Consider the following 22,207-nt stretch of genomic DNA (forward strand, 5'->3'; position numbering starts at 1 on the left):
ATACAGGGAACTTAAATTGGTGTCAACAAGCTTTCTTGATCCTAGTACGTACCGACGTATGCGAAGAAAAGACAATATAGAGCTGCAAAAATCGGTGCAGGAATCGATGCAAAAACTGCTCCAAATTTTCCTGAGTTGGCAAAATGAAAAGGGAAAAGATCAGTCCAGTTGATTTGGTTAGTAATATATAGCGCTTCTGTAAGTCATAAACCCTAACTATTTTAACCGATCTTATATCCTTTGGAAAGTGAAATTAATTGTAGCATGTAATATAGTATATTACCCAGTATAGTGAACATCAAGAAACAAAATGTGAAGAACTAGATGCAATACTGTCATCAATATATCAATATAAATCAACATGTGGTGTATAATTAAGAACTTCTAAAAAAACTTCTCTTTATTATTTTGATGTATTGATTTGACTAATAGGAAATAGCATTAAAAGTTTCTACTCATTTCCTAGCTCATCTGAGGACTAAATTTGCTTCAATTGCTTGTCTTTTACCCTCAGCTCCAACGTAGTATGAAAGTACCATTTACTTTAGTATTCATGCTGAGCAGAGTATCTGACGGGGATCAGTAAGAGACTGTTCATTCAAGAACAAAATTGTATATCGTGCTTGAAAGTAAATATCAAAGAGACCCATTTAACATAGAATGGAAATAAGTGCCTCTGGAAACATCTCATAGAAAATTGATCAATAAGCTAATGTGCAGGAAGCCAGAAACATCATAATACAGACAGCTTACCAAGAATAGAAAAGAAAATCATGAATCCTGCAGATATTTGCACAACCCTTCGGCTGCCAACACGTGTCAAAGCTAGTAAACCAGCATTTTCACTGCAGAAGAATGAAAAATCAGCCTCTTATACAACATAAGAAGGATTCAGCATGTGACAATAAGCCAGTTGATATTAAAATGCAAAACTTTTGACATACACTGATACTGATGACCCATTAACAGTTCCAAATAGTCCATCCAACAAGATACCAATTCCCTGAAGTCAAAAACTTGATCATTACATCAATAACCAAGTGCTAGGTCTAGGGTCGCATGAATTCAGGTAACATAGCAGCTGAATCTCATACCTGCCAACCAATCCCACGACTAAGAACTGACGGAGGCAATGGTGTTGCACTAGCATATCTTGTTACCGCAATGAAAGTACCAGTAGACTGCACAGACATTTATCAGAAAGAACTGAGTTGAGAAACCATATAAGGATGGAATTTGATCAAGAAAATTTATGTTCGTCCGATCACTATGGCTAGACATTTGTAGCCGAAACCAGCATCTTAGTTCAGGAAAAGGAAATATGAGATCCGACCTCAACAAGAGAAACAAATGAAGCAGCCATCATTGCAAAAGCTTCACCAGCATCAAACGTTGGTGCACCCCATTGAAAAGGATATGGAACTCGTATCCTATTCATTATCAAGATGACGATATCAAAAAAATGCAAATATGGTTGGCATAAGAATGAAACAGAAATTAAGCTCACCAGGGAGAGCCACCAACAAGCCCTGACCGATCTGTACGGCAATGTAATTGTGTCTTTGGTGGGGAATGTTTGTATGCTCCTCCCACCGTAAGAAAGTATGCATAAAGCCACACAATTGTAACCGAAAATATGACAGCAAATCGATCAAACACAGGCTTCTCTGAACGTAGGGCATGAGGGATGTACTGTTGGGAATACATAATGCCATTCATCATGATTCTTATGACAAATAGGTCAAGAAAACAATAATGTACAATAAATGCAATAGCATCAAAAAGGTCAACAGTAAATTCTATGGTCCCATTCTCCCATGTGAGAAAAATACCTGTGAGAAAACGACCAAAAGAATTATCTGTGGAAGCCCAATTTCAATGCATTTGGCAACCTGCAATCCAAATTTTATCGAGTGAGAGCAAATACTAAGAAGAGCTTGAAGAACAAAAGGTCGCCTAAAGAACAATAGCATGACAAGCTCAATCTGAGAGCAGAATTTGAATAAGTTCATGAAAAGTTGTTACCCCAGGAAAACCAAGCTCATAAAGCCCAAATCCAGCAAGTGCAACCAGAGGAACCGCCGCCAGTGGACTTAAGAATCTGGACAGTCAAATCAAAGAAGGCAAGAGAACATTAATAGCACAAGATCACAGACATTGATGATAACAAAATTGAAATAAGTTAACACTCGCCTAGTTACATTTCGCCAAAGACCACTGAAACCGATAATAATCTGAAGGGTTGAAGCAACAATTAGGGCACCCTGGGTTCCACGCATTATACGCAAAAATTTCTGCATGATGAAAAAAATACAACGAATGATTTCGAAGAATGAGCATAACAAAACACAAAGTTTGGTCTTCTAGTAACCTCATGAGGATCCACAATATCACTGTAACGACCAGCCAAGATGATAGAGATGGTTGGCACAACAAACGTATAAGAACCGCCTATCACTGCCGGCAAGCGTGTGCCAAACAAAGTCTGGAAAAGAGTGTTGATGCCAGCCACAAAAAGCAATGTCTGGACTACCCTGGCTTTCTCATCCTGATGTTATGGAGGACAAGTTTGAAAAAGTAGTACAAAAATAAGAAATGAACGACAACAATCAACAGAAGACAATTCGTAATAATAGAAAGCCAATGAAATCTCTCTACAAAATGATTCACTCTTACATTTCCTCCACCCATTTGAGGAACAAGTGCAGTGGGAATGATAACAGTCGTGCCTAGCATAACCAGAAAATGTTGGAAACCAAGGAGTATGGCTTCAGCTGCAATGCAAAGACCGGCAAATAAATCCATTTTAGTATATGTTTACGAGACCAAAAACTGTCCGACAATTGAAATGGAAAACCAATTTACAGAATGAAGAACAGAATAAGTGCAATTTCTGCGAAAGAAACATGCTTGACAGATTCATGGATAGCTTATCAGATCATAGACCGGAGAATGTGAGCAAGACAAGGTAATTGTGAGTATGTATCAGGAACAAGTAAACTAGAGGAAGAGTCAGCACATAATCACAGATCAACAAAAGAGTCGCAGTGTCATGGAAACTAGAATAACCAAAGGGCTTCAAACAGTGACAACATTTCCTCTGACAAACCAAAAGCAAGTCGAACATGTTAAGGCAACAACGCATACTTTGAACGAAGAACAAGTTTCCCAACCAAAAAGGAGGGGAAATAGTGGAAGGTACAAGAATCCAAAATAACTGAACAAGATCCTTTAGAGCCAAAAAGTTGGGGAAGAACTCACGCCAGGGAGGAGGGCTGGTGATACAGTAGGAAACATTGGGCAACTGATCCTTCACCGGGTGCGGCTGCAACTCGTCCGGCTTCGGCGCAGGCGCCGCTCCTCCACCTCCTGCCATCTACTCTCTTCCTCCTCAAGAACCCACTCCTAGAAAAAGATCCAAGACAGCACCCGAGAAGCCTCAATCAGCTGTAACTCACACTCCTCCGACTCCACTCCCTACTAAGAAGGATCAAGAAGCACACCTAAAGACTTTTAAGATATCAAGGTCTACAGCATCAAAGTCCGAACTGCAATCAAGATCAGGAAACCAGGACGACAGTGGCTAAGACCCAGTAGAGTAGTAGCCTTCCCCAACAGTAGTGTGCAACTCTCCCCACCCACCAAGCCACAAGAAGAGCAAAATGAGTAAATGGCAGCCTCCACAGAGGTCTAATAAAGCAGCCATCCCATACACACCAAACTGTCCCTACACACAGTCTCTCTCTCTCTCTCTCTCTCTCTCTCCACCAAAGTATTTCCCATGTATAAATTTAAAATCTTTCCCCCCCCCCCTCTCTCTCTCTCTCTCTCTCTCTCTCGCTCTCTCGCTACTGTGACGTCTGGAATCTTGTGCAAAGCTTTTTCTCTCTCTGACCTTTTGATTCTTGCAACTAATTTTTCTTGATTCAACAGTAAATGTGAGTTTTCTTGTTCCTGATACAAATAAAGCTGGCCTGGGCAGGAAGGAAGGAAAGCATGCCACTCTAGACAGAGAGGAAAGGCCGTCCTTTGCAGGGTGGATATTTAATGTTAAATGTAAGAGAGAGGAAAGGTTGCAAGCTCTTTAACTGTTTCAGTTCAACTTAAAGGCTTCCTTTCTTTGTCCCCCCTCTCCTCTACCAGGTAGAAATGCACCACCACTGCAATGCCATGATTTCATGCACACCTGTGACAGCATAGTGATGGGTGAATTTTTTCATTCGGAAACAGCTTAGAACATCAGCACTTTTTTGCTGTGAAAATCTTCATGATTAATGTTAAAGTTCTCATATAAATAGAGTCATTTCCTAACCATGTATATTTATCAAAGTATGCTGTGAGTTCTAATCTTGTCTCTCTTTATTTATACACTGTCAATCTTAGTCCTACATATGATAAAATCCTAAGAGTTTAAGCTTTTATAGGATTAAAAACATAGTCTCAGCTACATGGTAAAAAAATATTTGAACTGCTAAAATGTGCCACACATGAACTTACAGGAAGATGTCACACAAGATGTCAGTCCACAGAACTTGAGTGACAGCAAGCAAAAAAAAATAGGTTTCAAGAAATCTTATGTCTTAAAGACTTAGAAGAGGACACACTGGGAAGGTGTGAGTTTCCCAATCATATAAAAGATTCAAAAGATTGATAAAAGTAAGGAATGAAGAACCACAAGATTAAGAAATGTGACATGGAGCCATGGATTGGCTGATCATTGTTTTGGCGCCACTGGAGATGACTGCATCAGATCTTAATCTTCGATGCAATTTTTTTTCTTTCTTTTGAGAAGGAAGTCTGCTGACAGCCATCAGTTACAAGGAATAAAAAGACAATTTAGTGGTAAAAGTTGTAGAGAGAGTGCAGAGAGAGAGAGAGAGGGAGAGGGGAAGAAGACTCCAAAGGCTATCAGAATGGGTTGATATGCCTGATGAGTCCCTCTCTTTGCTGACACTGACTTGAGGAGAAGTACCTTTTTCTTTTTTCTCTTCCCTGTCACCCTACCTAACTGCAGTTTGTATTATGCCCATCACCTTAGATCATGCGCTGTTCACAGTGCCTTTTGCCAGTCCACTACAGATTACGGCATGGATCTTCTGTGCTTAAGTTGCTCGAATGGCTCAGCTCTGTTGTCATCCCTAATCTTAGAAGCTTAAACTATTAGGAAAAGAAAAAAATGTCTAAGACCCGAAACTGAAATCATGAACGTCTCCTTTGCATGTAATTTGGCATAATTACAAGGAAAAGGTCACACGGTTCTTATTTCCTTGTCACGGCGGCTTCGCGTCGGTGTGAGGAGTCCATCATTAAGCACATGCAAGTGTTAGGCTTGCTTTCGATTTCATGGTATCGTTCGTGCGACAAGGACTACTACACGTATTAATGCCATCCCCGAGCCGTATCGCCTCATCAAACTGCATCAGAAATTGATACGCTGATGCGTTCCGGTGGCCTAATAAATGATGCCAGCGGTACGGCGTACAGATTCGGCTGGTGATGTTGCAGAATGGTAAACATTAAGTATGATTAATTATTATTTTTAGCACTAAATTTAATATAATTTTGAAAGAAAAAAATATATATATATTCATCTCGATCAAAAAAAAGAAAAGATAAATAAAAATGTCGATCTTACTATATCAGCATTATTCTTGAGAATATTCTTGCTATATCAAAGAGGTATTGACTATAAAAAAATGAATCGCGAGATTTGACTTCATATTAATGCCACATTTGGCCGATCCAAATTCTTTTACCTAATTATACATATATATATATATATATATATATATATATATATATTTGTTTTACCTAATCATATTAATGCAACTTACGGTTGCTCGGTATTGATTTGGTGAGTGAGAGCTAAACGCTGCTTGTCTGATCTGATTGGGATAACTATGGGGTGAAATCCATGTGACATTGCTAAACTTAAGCAGCCAAAAGAAAGCTTGGGGTGTTGTTTATTCAAATCTCGTAAAGAGAGGAGGGTTTATCCTTTTTGAGACTTTGGACTTTTTGTGTTTCCAAAGCTATTTCCAAACCTTACCTCCAACCAACTATTTATGTGCACCTATATTTGCACCATTGAACATGTGGAACAGCAAATAGGTTGGGTGCAGTAATTGGACAGACGTGACATATAAGTAACCAAAGAGTAATCCGACAGCGTAGGAAATGAAATCTTACGTTCCATGCAACAAACCAATCAAAACAGATAGTTGGGGACAGCCCGAGTCATGAGATTTGGATGCTAGGTTGGATTCTTGATGGAGTGTCTCTTTCAATCGTTCTGTAGCAGAGAATCTTGTGTCAGCAAATTGCAAGGAAGTTGTTTCGTTCGAAGAGGAAGAAAAGCATATGCTGTCACTGTGATGTTATCAAATCAGCTCTTGTTTTTGTTCACAAACATCATGCTGAAATGTCAACAATTCTCTTTGGCAGAGATGCAATCGATGGGGTGTATCAGAGATCCTGTTTGCTAGTACTCCAATGACTTTGCACCCGTCCGGGTTCTCGAACATGGGCAGAGGAGCTTAAATGCTGGCTCAGATTATTGATGAGAGGGTGCAGGGAGGGTTTTGTTTGCTTGTTCGAGGTGCAATGAAACCAATGACTAGGAACCGTCTCTAAGAAAACTTGTCAAAAGATTGATGAGAAAAATATGAAGGGAGCAAAAACATGTTTAAGAGGGTTCCCAGGAAGCAAGTGCAGTTTGATTGCTCTTGATATGCACAGCAATTTTGAAGGTGGATGATATAAATATGCAGAAAGCATTCTGGAAGAGTATTACTCTCGAGGACATTTTGTATCCCAAGAAACTAAAGGCCCTTTTTTTTAGTTTGATGACATTCTCATGGTGCTTAGTCACCTATGAAGCTTCAGCAACAACAAATGTGTCGTGAATGCATTGGTCCCCTGTAAGAAGGACTAGGCTCTCAGACAAAGTAGACATCCATAACAAGGTCATCCCTTCTTGCAAAGAAGACTTAACATACACAGTTTAGTTTAACAGATATATCTAAAGCGGAAAGGGGATTTCAGTAGAAAATTATCCATGCCTCATTTGCAAGTTCGATAAGATAATTCTTGAGATAATAATTGCAAATGATGCTAAGATGGATTGAAACTCTTTTAAAGACCTTCCCTAGGTGCCCAGTCAGGAAGGTGGAAGAAGATGATCCAGACAATGGTGTAATTGCTCAGTACCAAGAATAAGCATTCTAGGAGACACACCCTCTCTAGATGAAGTTCAAAAATCCAGCTATTACAACTCATTTTTTTAATGATAAAATAAGCTGTAAATGCCAATAATTTCACAAAGACGAGATGAACTTGATATAGAACCAAGAAACAAGGTTGTTATGATATTCTAACCCAAGGCTTTCAGAAGTCAATCCTACACCCATCCTCGAAAACAAAAGACGAACCATACTAGCCAGGTCCACGAACTTGAAGCCTCTTCCTTTCAAAATCAAGCTGCAGGGTGTACATAAACAAAGAGAAAACAAAAACCATTAAGTCATGATATATTTCATAAACTAGAGCATTTCACAATGTCAAGTCAAAAATCTTTACCACTTTCTTCACCCGATCGTTGGCAGCTGGGGTTCCTCCGATAACATTTTCTGGGAGGTATGGGCTGCTGACACGGACTTCATTCATGACCACAATGACAGTCTTGTCCCAGTGGACAGGAAGCCTAACAATGTATAATAAAGATTTTGAAAAAGTACAAAGCAATACATTAAGTGAGCCATAGAACAATCATGTATAATATGCTTCCATACATGTATCCAAAATCAACTTATAATTGTTTCTGGATCCTTTGGGATGTTAGAAGGATATTAACAACTTTTATAATAGCACAAAGTATAAAGACTCGTCACCGCCAAACAATAGTCTCTGAAATTCAGTAATGTAGACATCATATCTTTATATGTAAATCAGTCTATGACCATAACATCAGCTAACAATCATCTAGTAACATCATGCAGCTCAAAATAGTTACATTGTTATCATAGTATGGAGAGACAAAAATGACCACCACACGTTGCTTCTACACCAGTAAGAACAAGTATATACTGATTGGGCAAAGAAATCTAGATCAAATATGAGATTATACAAGGGTTTTATATCAAAATTCTAGGAAGAAGTTTGTACGGGTAGAATTTACTTTCTGTGACATGTTTGTTTGTCTATGAGTATATATTTCATGAATAAAAACCAACTGATGAATGAAGTTAAAGAAAACGACATAATGCCCTAATTAAGTGTAAATATTGATGTGGTGTCTCCATATGCCGATTATGATAGTAAAACCTTTTTGTGCGCGGTTATACTTGCATATAGTAGGATATCACTTTAATTTCAGTGGATTCACAGCCTTTCCACTCGCCCTCAACACCAGCAAGGGGACCAAAAGACCTCTCATTAGTCCTACTTAGGCCCAAAGGGAGCTATTGTCAACCCAAAGAGACCTTCTCAGCACCTTGTCCAGCTACCCTCCAGGTTTGACCAGATTGGACTCTGTTTGATATGACAACAAGGTCAACTTCTAGCTGGACTAGAACTTAGAAGGCAGTAGTCCAGCTTAGCATCTTCTTATGTAGAGAGCTCTATTCTCACTCTAACTTAACAAGGACTCAACCATTCAAGGAGAAGACAAAGGGAATAAAGCAAAAGACTGAAAGCGCCTTTTAATGTGATGAAATAAGAATCAATATAGCCACATCGATATATTTTCATAATTTGCTTTATTGGCCATTTAGAAGGATCTCAATAAAGAAAAGGTCTGATTAGAATGCAAAAAACTTAAATGGATAGACTTTGAGTGTAGGTTCGACTTTACTTATTTAGACTTGTCTTTTAAGAATTTGAGTGTTATCTTTTAGGGAGTTTGTGGGATAATGAGATCAAATTTTCTTCCAATAACTCCTACAAGTGTATCAGCACATAATCCTGATTTCGTCCCATATTTCTTTGAGAGATTGTTGAGAGAGGATGAGGGGATATAACTAGTCTTGTAAGCCCAAAAGCACCATAACTTGAGTTATATTGATAATATCTCACTCCCCTCCCTTCCCTCTACCATCTTTTGAAGAAGTCTACTCAAAGAAAAATGACATTCAATAGGAGGTGTTAATCCTATTATAGGAGACAAAGAAATTAGATATACAAAAGACATATTAACAGACTGTGTAAGCATGTGATTATGTAAAAGAGAGAAAACTTATGCTTTGATGGCATGGACGAGATGTCCATAAGCTAATGTCACTCTCATCGCCCCAGTCTAGATGTTAAACATCTCATGCTAGGGTCAAGTTTCAAGGAGATGCAACATAATTGAGAAATACATAGACATGGATATATTCTCTTGTAATAAAAATTCACCAAAAATGATTTTATTGGATTATTCACTTGGAAACGTGCCCTTGGAAATCAATATAGCAAAATCCGTCAATAGTCTGTTCAAGATCAGTCCTCTACCAACAAAAAAATTGCAAATATAAAAGATGAGACACCAAAAGCAGCCGTCAAAAAATGAAAAACAAAGAAAGTTGAATGAGTATGTGAAAAAGGATAATGCCACAATTCCATCAGACAATGGTAATTTCACTTTCGAAATGTTCTTTATTTTATTTTACAGATTTTAATTGCTTGACAAACTTTTGCTATGTATAGGCTGCCAAAAAATATATATCTAGTGTTTTTTGGCTAGATTCAGTAATCAAGTCTGATCAACTCACATTCTTAAATTATTGTCCATCTAGTTCTCACAAAAGAACAGATCAAACATTTTTAGTAGCATATACCAAATTGGCAAGAGTTGCAACAAGGACATATCAAGATAAGAAAGCATGTCTCAAGGACAACAGAGTTTAATAGTACCTTCACCACAAACAAAATTTATGTTATTCATTGTTGCCTCAGGCTGACCTACTCTATGTCCAATATGGTAAAGCAGGGCATTCACTCAATTGACAAGGCTTGAATTCCAAAAAGATCTGAGAATTACTAATTATATCAATCACCAATTGAACCATTTGAGAATTACTAATTATATCAAACATAGACTTCGCAAGCTTTGAACAATCACGTGACAAACGGTCCAAGGTGAGCTGTGGCCATCATAGTCAAAAGTCCCTACAAGTGCCCACACTGCTGTGGAACAAGACAGCGAACCAACTCTAGACACTACCCCGAAGGCCCATCCAACCATGTGCCACCTGGGTAGCTCCTGGGTGTTGTGCTGCCTGACACTTCGCACCACTCTGTGGAGATAGAAAATATCAAAATTGTTGCCTGGATGGCATGTTTTTTGGTAGTTTTGCCTCTACGCAACGACTGCACACAACCTGCATTTATAGGATAAAAACGGCCATAAAAGCCAACCAAAATGAGGCTGCCAAACCTACTATAAGCCCTTTACATATTGTGCAAAGCATGAACAAAATCGAAAGATACAAACATACACAAACATTACATCGAACACCTTTTGTATAGATCTGTCAGTAACATTCTCCCCCACTTGTTCCTTCGGCGTCCTCATCAAATCCTTTGACGCTGCATCTCCTCGCCTTTGTTAAAACTTCAATCTTCTTATCTAGTTGCAATGCACCTCTTGGCTTCCAACTACTCTTCGTCGCTGTTGTTGAGTAGTCGAATTTTGATCCGCCAATGTTGCCTCAACTCGCCAATGACTCTGACTCTGGTGTAGGGTCAGTTGAGTTGTGCTGATCTTTGCTAGTTCCTGCAGATCCCTCAGATGAAGGAAAAAACATTCATTATTGTGCGCCAATGTTTCAAACATCTCGCACCGCTTAAACTAAGTGGATGCTTGTTGGAGCTTTAATGAGCATCGCCTTCGCAAACTTTACCCATTGATTCCTATTTTATTTAATTATCGCCTCCAAGTAGGTTCGCATCACTTCCGCTTTCAATTGACATTCTATTGGGAAATGAAGCGGATCATCTACTCTCGAGAGAACTGATCACCATTTATGACGATTTAACAATTGTTGTCTTCCATTAAATTTCTTCGAAGGATCTTTGAACATGTGCACAGCTCCTCTTATCAATAAATAATAGAACTAGAATTCTCGATTTCACTCATTCTCCTGAGAGTTGAGAAGGCAAATGTTACTTCATTTCGCTCACCTCCTCGAGGGTTATACTTCATGCATCAAGCTGGTTACTATGGTACTCAGTTTCACTCATTCTCGTAAGAGTTGAGAAAGCAAATGTGACTTTACTTCGCCTACCTCCTCGAGGATTGCACTTTATGTATCAAGCTAGTTACTAGCCTTCGTTTGCATTTTGCTCACACTTCTGAAGTACCTAAGGTGTTTGCACTCCTTATGTTGAGTTAGCTATTGCAATCACCTCCTCATTGGCATCAAACTTTTGGAATACAAAAAATTTTGCCTTATTAGAGCAAAATTTCACTAAGATTTGGAGTAAGCCTCAAAAAGTTTTAGTCATCTTTGAGATTATATCATCTCCATTTCCACTGCTTACTCCTCGGAGTAGAAAGGATACAACACCACATACTGCTTACTCCGTTCCATGGTCGAGCACTCCTGCATCGACTCGAATTCCCCCACATTAAGCTATCTTAATGAGAAGCCCATCAACACCGATCTTACGAAATTCCTTGACCTCTGCCCTTCGACCTCGTCTCGGTACCTAGAGTTTGCCTTTGCATTCTCCACCTCCTCGATCCCTTTTATTTGCTCTCCCTCCATAAGAGCAAGAGATTGATAACTCCACGGAAGTCCCGCCTCTACGGTACCATGACGTTGTCATGCTCATGGCCCTACTATCTATCGTCTCACATATGTCCCTTTCTTCGCGATCGGTAGGTCCGGTCCGCCTTTATGACACTTACACTTGAAATTTTTCTTGGTGGTACACAACCCCTATATGCTGATGCCTAAGGCTTTCATTTGATGCAAAATTTGATGCTAACACGGAAGACCCGCTTCTGCTATACCATGACATTCACTCTTTGAATCCATAGCCCTACTTGCAATTGTGTTGCTCATCGAAGTGGAGCACCCAGTAGCTCCTGATCATACATTCGTATGGTCAAGTCCCTCACGGGAATTCTCATGTGTGTGTTGCATTGCCTCGAACTGTTCCACCACGATCAACTACACTATATTGCCTTATGATGACATCTCCATTACACTCTGATCATTGTAGGATGAACTTGGACTGTGATTTCTCTATGTGTGGCCTCTGCTAGCACATCGTAGGGCTTCCGCCAATTGCGATTATGTTTGCTTATTTAGCAATCGACCTTCGTCCACCTGCTCTCGGGTCACACATGAACGAAGAACTCTAGGACAGTCCGTCGCCCAGTAGCTCTCAAAGTCCACCGACCTCACTAAAATTGGTGTAGCATTGTCTAGATTATGAACCCCTGCCCCTAGCACAATCTATGTTGCACACAGCTTCCTTTGCAATAACTTGAATGATAGCACAGCGACATATTCTTCAAGAGTACCCGCCTTTGTGTACTCTTACCCTGTGCCAAGGTCTTCTGACCTTAACTTCGCCTCTGCAACTTGAATCACCTTAGTCCCTCCGTCAATTGCTTCATCGAGAAAAGGTGCATGTACCTCGAAGCTCCCTTTGACTTTGGCATCATGCAAGATGAGTCTACTCCATTAGAACGAGGAACCTATGAAACAACATGATCTCGCTCTCGCTTCTGTAAGAGTTCATATCCTTGATCTCAGTCCAAGGAAATTTCATGTCTCTGCTCCATGTTCCATCTTCTATATTAACTCCCTTCATGCGGCTTGGGCACTTCACCAAGTTCCACCCAAGTTGTTTCGTTCCTCGGTTTGCATTGAGTTGATGGTGACCCTCGCATCCACTATTCCACCGATCAACCCTCCCTTGAGTCCAATCTTCACATTGGCTCTAAATATGCCTTCGTTTGGTGTTGCTTAGGCTCGCGCCCCCACTTGATCTCGTAGTGCATCCGCCAACGCATTACCTCGTACGAGATTATGCGACGACTCCTCGCTGATTACTCGGTCCATTGAGCTTTATATAATTGTCATTTTGAAGTACCCCCTTCAACATGTGTGGTCCATTGCACATTATTCTCCCTTTGGAGAACCGGGACTTATCCCTCCTCGATATCTATCCCGTTAAAACAACTTTTCTCTTCGCATCCTTCCGTCTAGAAGTTTCAAAGACCACCATCCCCTTGGATTACTCTACCTTGCTGAACAAACTATGCACTATTTCACCACCGCAAGCACACTTGCTAGGTTGTGACTCTTCGCCAATACAACTCTCGGTGCACCCCTCAAGGCCTAGCAACATATTGAATATACTGCACACTTCAGGTTACTACAAATATATCATTTCCATGCTGAAGATAAAGTTTTCATGCTCCATGGCGTTAAGTTTCGATCGTCTTAGGATGGCCACCAATAGTTCATTGTCTATATACAAGCCCTTGCATGAGTACTGAATTCTTCGAATTAACGATTCCCCTCACTTCGTGAGCTTTGCACAACTCTTTCATATGTTAAGCAACTCATCCCACCTTACACGGTCTCATCCTTTGCCAAACGCCTTGCTTGCCTTGAGCACCACCAAGTTTGGTTGTCAACGTCGAGCCACAGATCGAACTCAGTCATGCTAACCTTTGTGCGCTACGTGTTCTTCCCAGCTCGCTTGTCCTCGTGGTGCCTCTCGCGCGAAGGATTCATCATTCCTCTAAATGTCAATCTTGGATGCTCGCTCCTCCGAGCGACTCCTTTCTCTACAGCTCTACGCCCATTTCTCTCAAACGGTTGCTCATGTTGGTTGCCCTCAATACAACCCTGCTAGGTCCCCCACGTTTGCATGTTAAGTGTTTCTAAGTGTGCTTGTCCCACTTTTAAACTATATGTCACGAACTTAACTGATTTTGCCTAAGTTGTGTGGCACCCTTATATATTCGTCCGCAAATGGTCAACCTCCCTAAAACCTCTTATGATCTCTTAAGGACCTACAAAAGGAAAGACGGATTAGAGAAAACGTTTAATCCAGGATCCCACAAGTAGACATTTCAACGAACACTTGATAAGCAATGCAAATTACAAACATAGACTTTGAAACTCTTAAAAATCGTGCGACAAAGGGTCCAAGATGGTCCGTCGTTGCCAAAAGTCCTCACAAGTGCCCACATGATACTGCTACAGAACAAGATAGCAAACCAACCCTAGATACTCCAAAGGCCCATCCAAGCATGTGTCATCCGGGTAGCTCCTGGGTGTTGTGCTAGTTGACACTTTGCACCACTCTACGAAGCTAGAAAACCCCCAAAATGATTGCCTAAATGACTTTTTTTGGGGTAGTTTTGTCTCTGCACGATGATTGCACACAACATACATTTACAGGACTAAAACGACCACAAAAGCCAACTAAAATGGAACTACCAAGCCTATTACAAGCCCTCTACATACTATGCAAAGCATGAATAAAACCAAAAGACACAAATATACACATACATTATATCAAACACTTTTTATACAGATTTGTCTGTGACAACACGATTCTAATGCCTATAAGAATGTTATTTGTCTCTTGCACAAAAATGCAATCGATCATATAATTTATAACTCTTATAAAACTCCAATCCAAAGCCCTAAGATGGAATTATGATAGGAATATATAAAAGCTGAATACATTATTCTATGTTCTAACTACAAATATACTATTTAAATTAGGAAATCAAGAAGGGCAAATTGTTCCTCACGTCTTAGACAATGCATCAAAAATGCTTTGAGCCTCGCTGGTGACCCCAACGCCAATCCTCTCAGCTTCAATCTCTGCTTGTCTGTACAACATTCAACCAACCATGATGACACAAAAAAATAAATAAATAAATAATAATAATAATAAAGAATGATTCTGCTAAATCAAAAACAATAGATAAGTTTTAGTTTTTGCCGACAGAGCACATTCCTTAACCCAATATATCAAAAGGAAACTTGCCCAAGAATTTGTTCTTCCAAATTTTAATTCTAACTGCCACAGAAAATCTAATGAGCCAACTATTCCAACAAAAGAGCCCCAGAATTCAGCAAAATAATGACCAAATTAAAAAATCCCCTCTCGAAATCCCATCTTTTTCTAGCAATTTGCAAAAGGATCAACTCAGTGCACGAGATGTGAGGTCTGGAAAGGGTCAAAGTAAGCAGCCTTACTTCTATATTTAGAGAGGCAGATTCCGAACCAATTTGCAAAAGGAAAACCCAAAACCTGCATAAGAAACCGATGGAATGAATACCTCAAAGAGGCCTCTTCCCTAGCCTGGAGGCCGGCGAGATCGATGTAGCACTTGTTGGGGTCAATCGGGTCCTCCGCCTTCCTCAGGTACGTGAAGTCCTGGATGTAGTTGGCCTTCAGAAGCCGAATGTTCCTCCGAGGCCCCGCCTTCGAACTGCCTTCTTGTGTCGACGATCGGTCAAAGAAACGAATCGAAAACAGGGAAACATCAGATAGAAACAAGAAAGACATCGGATTGACGAGAGCGAGAAGGATATGGATGACGAGGATGTTGGAGGGGCGGTCGTAGGCGATGATTTGGCCTTCGATCTCGTCGCCGAGGGTTGTTCTCAGGGAGAGGACGCAGCCAACCGCAAGCTCCTCGCCGTTGCCGCCCTCCATGTGCCTTCTCCTCCTCCCTTCTTCCGAAGTAGCAGATCCCCCGAAACAGGTGCCCTAGATAGAAACAACCCCAAGCGAGACCTGACGCTTCTTTCCCATTACAAACATACGTACAAGTGACATACACGTAGGTGTACACCAATACATATATATACTCTTTGGTTAGAAATTTTCCTACAAAATTATTAAGCTAAATATAAATATTTTTTATTTGGAAGCATAAATAATATCAAATGAACACTAAACACTTAATTATAATTTTTAAACTATTTTATATATTAAAATAATATACAAAATACTCACATATAACCTCCAACTTAGGACTTATCACTTGTATAAGAATACACTTGCACAAACAAATCCAGATGTCAACAGAGACCCTAATTATAAATTAGAAAGTGGTAACTCCACTAGAATTAGTTGATCCATAGAACCCATTAACTTAAATCATTAGAAAAATATTAAATTTAAATATATATGTGAGAAATAAGCTTTTAGTATAATGAATATGCACACATTCTGTCACATATTTTCTCTGGATTACAACAAAGAAATCCTATATATGGACATGAAAACATCAGATGGCCACACAGATTATAAACCATTATAATCAATTACTATCGCCAAGAGCATCGCACCGGGTACATATATAAAACCATACGGTAATTCCAGGAACAGATTCAATGATGATACTCCTCGTGATACTTTGCATTAAGCTGCTCACCAACAAAATAATTATTTGGTACATAAAACCTCAAGATAGATTTCCCTATACAGCAGTATCACATGTAAGAGTATCAGATCTGATGATCATCACTTTGAGATGTATCAGATGTAGTGTCATCCAATTTCATGGGGCAGTTCTTTGGACATCAAGTACTTGCGACGTTGAAGCGTCAACCAAACCAAGAAACCATCTGTTTTGACAACCTTGTAACCAGCTTTCTGGTACATGTCAAATGGAACCTTATCGATCACCCTGCAGTGGAGGTATACATTTCTTTCGGTCTTCATTTGAGTCATGAGCTCCTCACATGCCCTCAGGAGATGCCAACCAATTCTTCTCCTGATACAAGATTAAAGAACATGGCAAGTCAATCCTTCATAGTTCCCAAGAATAATTGCAAACAAGTGTTTTGCAACATGATGATTTTATTCACCAATTGAGAAATCATATTTTCTACTATTTGGGGTTTCAAAGAAGCTTGGTATAGAAAGTTAGAACAAGGATTTAAATTTTAATTTGATACTGATTTTGGCAATTGGGCATGGGTCTTTGGTTGGACTGAAAATATCCCACAATCAACACTTATCCAACTGGTTTTGAAAACTTGGGTTAGTCATTCCAGATAACTGTTCTAACCACACTTTAAGAAGAAACATTTAGCTTCAGTCACACACTGCATACAGTGCAACTTGCTCTACTAAGGAAATGATAGCATTGATATCGTACCATAAGAGAATGATCATTCAACAAGATGGATTGGATACTGAAATTACTGAAGTGACTCTAAAAACCAATTCCATAAGCATAGTGCTTACTGCCTTGTTAGCATTGTCCCTTTACAAGATTCTGTCCAATGCACAACGTGTTGATATGAAAAAGGTATATGCCAAGTATTCTTTGTTATATTCAAGCTTGTGGTTTTTCAAATTTGAGAAACAATTAGTTACATTCAATCATTGTGTTGGCTTGACAATTGTGCTTCAGTGAGAAACCACTGTTAAAAGAATATTTTTCTTACTCGTGATTTTGCCACTAAAACTGCCCATATTAACAGTTTTAATGTAAGCTGCAGTCATATGCTAATCATGTTAGGATATAGGCAATGAAGGTGTTTATTTCTTTGCTAATCCATCACCTGAGTTAATTTTTGTTCCAACTCCATTAGCTACTTGTTTCAAGTCTCAGGCTATCCTCCATTTTTTGTTTAAACTTTGACATTCTTAATCATGAAAACATATATGCAACTTAAATATCCTTTCAAGTTGCAACCAATAAATTTGTCTACGGTTGGCTCCATATTTTATCTGTCAAGAACACAGCCTAAACCCCCAACCTTTCCTACAAATGTTTAAAATTACTTTTATCTTTATTATTGTCCGTCTTGATCAGTCATTGATGAGGCACTACATGAAGCCAACTTATGAACCCATCTCTGAAGGACTAACCATAATAATGTCGAAGCTGGTTCTTGTGTGAAGGTTCAAGTCTTGACTATTTGGAGTTGACTATATGGATTCTTTCCTGAATTTAGACAAATCATTTCTCAGGCATCCTTCTTTGGTCATTTTCTTGCTCTCACGTCTGCTCACAGCTTCACTAAAATAATTTTTAAGATCAAATCTTCTTTGATCATCTTACTTTCTTCTGGTGATAAAAATAAAAAGATTCAGATGTACTGCTCACTCAAAGATTGTACCAAGAAACATTACCTTAGAGTCATGTAGGTATGCAGTTATACAAGTCTTCTATCCTAATTTTGGGGAACTCTAATGATCTTTGAACTCTTAAAAATCTCCAAGTTCCTAAAATTCTTTCCAGCATACATTAGTAAAAATATTTAGGTATGAATTTAAGATGCAATAAAAGTCTAACTTGATGTATGACTAGAAGCTGAGAAGACTCCCAAGTATATAGTCCACCTAAGTGGAGAAAATGCAGAGCATTAGATCCTAGTCACAAAGGTTTGTTTGCTAATTCCTTTAAAAAAAAAAAAGAGTATTTACATAGTTACTGGATTCTAGGATCCAGGCATAATCAGCATGAACTAATCAAAATTCTTAAATTACCATCACTGTTTTTCTTTGGAATAAAATCTTATTTTTCTGAAGGCAAGTTTGGAAAAGCAACCAGAAAACTCAGGAATGTTCATTAGATATTAATAATCCATCAGATTTTCTTTCTTCAGGTTTAATTTAGGCCAGTATCATGATCATACTGACATTTCAAAGGTTGTAAAGAGACCTATTGGTTTCCTCACTGCCTACCAGCCATTACAGCTGAGAGTTCTTTGATAAAAAAGTACCTTGTCTTGGATATCAGGAATTCTACGAAGCCCAAATGCTTTGAAATGCTTCTCATAATTTTGTCATGTAAATGGAGGACACTGACGAATGCTGGAGACTTCCCATTATGTTACAGATGTTTCGGTAAACACAAGCAGGACAAAGTAGATGATAAGTTACATCAAAATTGCGTTGAAAATCTGGCAAAAATATCAAAGTTTTGATTGTCATATGGTAGCCATGTGGTGTCCTATTTTTTTAAAGATTTTTTGTGTTACGGAATTTATATGATGCATGCCTTAATGCTTTGTGGATGAAAACCTCAAACACAAGCCTCCTTCATCGAATACTCAATACACTGTGCAAGAATAAGCATTTATATGGGTTGTAATTGTTAGATGGCAATACTTGAGAATTGTAATGATAAATGCTTGATTTGAGAAAAGATAAAAGATTCTATAAAATAGTTTTATGCCTAGAAATAGAGAAGATGATTCACCATTTAAAAATGAATGCAAAACAAGAGAGCAAGCTCCTGTTTGCAAAACTAGGGAACCAGATGCTTCACATAAAACAACAACAAACCAAAAGAAATATTGAAAACTCCAACTTGCATAGGTTGTAAAAGTTTAGCATGAATTGTTAATCTGAATCAATGAAATATTGGAGAGGGAGTGCTCGGACTGAATGTGGACAGAATGATGTATGCCTAATTTAACAGGCTTTGCAAATCAGATGTTCTATGATGATACTAACCAGAGAATGTTTGAAATAAAAGAAAAGCTCATGAGTTGGTGATCTTTAAAAAAAAAGAATCCAGAAAAGCAAAATCAAGCATGATCTATGCTAACTTTCTTTGCACAGAATCATCATTATGACAGAAAGAGGAAACAAGATGAATATATAATCCTTAACAACATATAGAGTGCAGTGGTCTTTTTCTATGGTGCGGACCTAAAGCCATCGTCAAAATACATCAAAGAGAATTTAGAATACAGTCACACGCAAGGCCATAAGTTGCCCTAATAGCAGATGCATGGTTAGAAACCATGCGAAAAAATCTCTACTTATTAAAAAAATAAAACTTTAGGAGTTAAAAGTACAAAGTACAAACACTGGCCAATTTAGAGGATTTTCGAAATAGATGACTTGAATGGTCTGGTTATAATAAACAATTATATGCATTTTAGCCAAGTACCAAAGTTTGAAATTCTAAATCATACTCCTAGTCATGTCATTACTCATTAATTACTAAGGTTTCATGTCTTCTTGATCATGTTCAACTTAGGTAAAATCATCTCCTAGGATGGAAGAAATATAAGTGTGTACGAATTTTGAAACAAAGCTTGTACTTGCATCATCTTTCTTGTTCTAGGTTCTCAAAGCAGCCTTGCTCACTTCATACACAATCCATGAGCAAGAACACAAGTTAATGCCATTTCTTCCTAGAATGGCTTGTGAACAGAGATTACGACCACAAAATCACAATGAATGATAGAAAATTGTTCCTTCTATTCCAAACCCCAGGATCAAAATTCTTGCAGAAAATTGATAACATTTGTTTTGAGGAAAGGTGGACTTCCTCGATAATAAGGAACCAGGAACGAAAGAAGTGAAAATTGTTCCTTCTATTCCAACCCCCAGGATCAAAATTCTTGCATAAAATTGATAACATTTGTTTCGAGGAAAGGTGGAATTTTTTCTTCCTCGATAATAAGGAACCGTGAAGGAAAGAAGTAAAAGAACAGAGTTAGGACCTTCGAAGCGCCTTTCTGACAGCCATGTTGCAGATGTAAGGGCATTCCCGGGGAGGGACCGGCGTGGGCGGGGCGGCATTGGCTCCGCGAGCGTCGAGCGAGATCTCAGCGGTGCACGCCAGCTGAGCAGCCCCCTCGGTGCCCCTCTCCCTGTAGAACCCGACAAGCACCGTCACGTGCGGTTCCAGGCATCCCCGCTCCGCGACGTACTGCTTCACGAGGAAGGCGAGGAGGGGGACGTAGCGGGCGGGCACGAACATAGACTCGGCGAAGGACTCCGCGAGGAGCTGCGCCGTGGCGTCCAGCTCCTCGGCCAACATGGGGCGGATCTCCAGGAACCCACCGCTCCCCCCGCCGCCGCCGTGGTCGAGCTCCACCGTGTAGCGGAAGTCCCGAAGGACCTGGAGGCCGTCGGGGCCGAGGAAGGCTCCGGGCCACGGGGACGAGTCGAGAGGGGAGGGCGTGACGGGTTGGGGCGCCGAAGGGGAGGAGAAGCGGCGGAGGAGTTTGAGGAGGGGCAAAGCACGGGACTTGTGCAGGGAGAGGGTGGTGGTATTGGAGAAGAAGGTTGTCGAAGAAGGTGAGGGGCGGTGGGGTGAGGAGGAGAACAGGAAAGGTCGGAGTGTGCATTCAAGAGAAAGGGGAAGGGGAGTGGGAGGACAACCCATGGTTGGCTTCACTCCTCCTCCTCCTCGTTGCCGATGTAGATGAGGGAAGAAGAGACTGGGGAGGAATCAATTCAAGGAGGGACAGAGGCAAGATAGGGGAAGGAGAGAGAGAGAGAGAGAGAGAGAGAGAGAGAGAGGAGGAGGAGGAGAAGATTGTGGGGCCTCTCAGGGTTCCCAGCAGCAGGACATAAAGGGTGTGTATCCTCCATGGTGTCAGTCTCAATCTGTGTCTCACATGAGGACTGCTCATTGGATAAGCTCCCTTCTTGGAGTACTCCATTGGCAATCACAAAGATTGAAAGCTGCATCAAAAAATATCATATTTAGGTGGTGGGATTTACCATTTTGTTTGGCATCTTGTATTTTTGAAATCAAAATGGGAATTACTGTACTATTTTCATATTGTTAGCCTTCAAATTGACATTGATGGATATGAACTGCAATGGTTGGTAATAGGAGGTAATTTATGATTGTTATAGAACATGCAGACACTGATTAATTGACTCTGATTTCATGTGACTCTTTTGTGATCTATGAAGCATGAGACATGTAAAATTAATCTATGGTTCTAAAAATAGTTTGGAGTTATAGTTTGATTGTGAAGAACTAAAACAAAATACAAAGGATATCAGTGCTCGGATAATTCTACTCCATGATAGAAGAATTATGGTTTAAGGAACTCTAAAGAGGATGGAGGAGAACAAACAACCCTGGGTTCAATAAATGATGAATCCACTTGGAGTCATGATCTTTGTGTTGGAATTTGAAGGGGGAAAAAAAATAAATTTTCATGGAAAAAAAAATAAAACTCTTCCTCACCTTTTTTTATTTTCCTCTATAAATAATTAATAATTAAAAATTATTTAAATTTGTTAATAGATATCCAAAATTTAAAAATTATATATATTATAACACCATTAGACAATTATAAAATTATATGTCGGCACGTGGATAAACAACGAGCAGTGTTCACCCACGCTAGTCGAGCAAGCAAAAAGAAATACTAAAATAAAAAAAAAAACAGTTTTTTTTTTTTCACTTATTTTCCTTGGTTTATTTTTTTTTTCTCCTTCATGATTGGTGTGGAACGTG

General features: G+C 39.4%; 3 protein-coding genes across 4 annotated transcripts in view; all 3 read right to left on the reverse strand.

Moving 5' to 3' along the window:
* The window catches only part of LOC135623053 (nucleobase-ascorbate transporter 6-like), a 4,351-nt gene extending 669 nt beyond the window's left edge, over positions 1-3,682 (reverse strand). Inside the window, exons 1-13 of one of the 2 annotated variants that reach the window (XM_065125553.1) lie at positions 3,504-3,682; positions 3,262-3,405; positions 2,677-2,774; positions 2,372-2,548; positions 2,194-2,294; positions 2,026-2,101; positions 1,833-1,892; positions 1,508-1,692; positions 1,334-1,430; positions 1,095-1,181; positions 945-1,003; positions 754-845; positions 53-130 (exon numbers count right to left, since the gene is read on the reverse strand). In XM_065125553.1, the coding sequence (XP_064981625.1) occupies positions 53-130; positions 754-845; positions 945-1,003; positions 1,095-1,181; positions 1,334-1,430; positions 1,508-1,692; positions 1,833-1,892; positions 2,026-2,101; positions 2,194-2,294; positions 2,372-2,548; positions 2,677-2,774; positions 3,262-3,376 (1,225 nt within the window). In that variant the 5' untranslated portion in view covers positions 3,377-3,405; positions 3,504-3,682. Of the gene's footprint in view, positions 1-52; positions 131-753; positions 846-944; positions 1,004-1,094; positions 1,182-1,333; positions 1,431-1,507; positions 1,693-1,832; positions 1,893-2,025; positions 2,102-2,193; positions 2,295-2,371; positions 2,549-2,676; positions 2,775-3,261 lie in introns of both variants that reach the window. The other variant, XM_065125552.1, reaches the window with a different exon arrangement.
* Positions 3,683-7,168: 3,486 nt separating this feature from the next.
* Positions 7,169-15,795, reverse strand: LOC103997932 (uncharacterized). Its single transcript, XM_065125554.1, has 5 exons — positions 15,557-15,795; positions 15,302-15,463; positions 14,768-14,848; positions 7,579-7,702; positions 7,169-7,479 (listed from the first exon to the last, which is right to left on the reverse strand). The coding sequence occupies exons 1-5, from the start codon at positions 15,679-15,681 to the stop codon at positions 7,435-7,437; spliced, it is 537 nt and encodes a 178-aa protein (XP_064981626.1). The 5' UTR covers positions 15,682-15,795; the 3' UTR covers positions 7,169-7,434.
* Positions 15,796-16,265: 470 nt separating this feature from the next.
* On the reverse strand, positions 16,266-21,262 carry LOC135623055 (GCN5-related N-acetyltransferase 5, chloroplastic-like). Its single transcript, XM_065125555.1, has 2 exons — positions 20,448-21,262; positions 16,266-16,747 (listed from the first exon to the last, which is right to left on the reverse strand). Exons 1-2 carry the CDS (start codon positions 21,113-21,115, stop codon positions 16,522-16,524), a joined length of 894 nt encoding a protein of 297 aa, XP_064981627.1. The 5' UTR covers positions 21,116-21,262; the 3' UTR covers positions 16,266-16,521.
* Positions 21,263-22,207: the final 945 nt, after the last annotated feature.

The sequence above is a fragment of the Musa acuminata genome, chromosome BXJ2-9 (assembly GCF_036884655.1).
Source record: "Musa acuminata AAA Group cultivar baxijiao chromosome BXJ2-9, Cavendish_Baxijiao_AAA, whole genome shotgun sequence".
Taxonomy (NCBI): domain Eukaryota; kingdom Viridiplantae; phylum Streptophyta; class Magnoliopsida; order Zingiberales; family Musaceae; genus Musa; species Musa acuminata.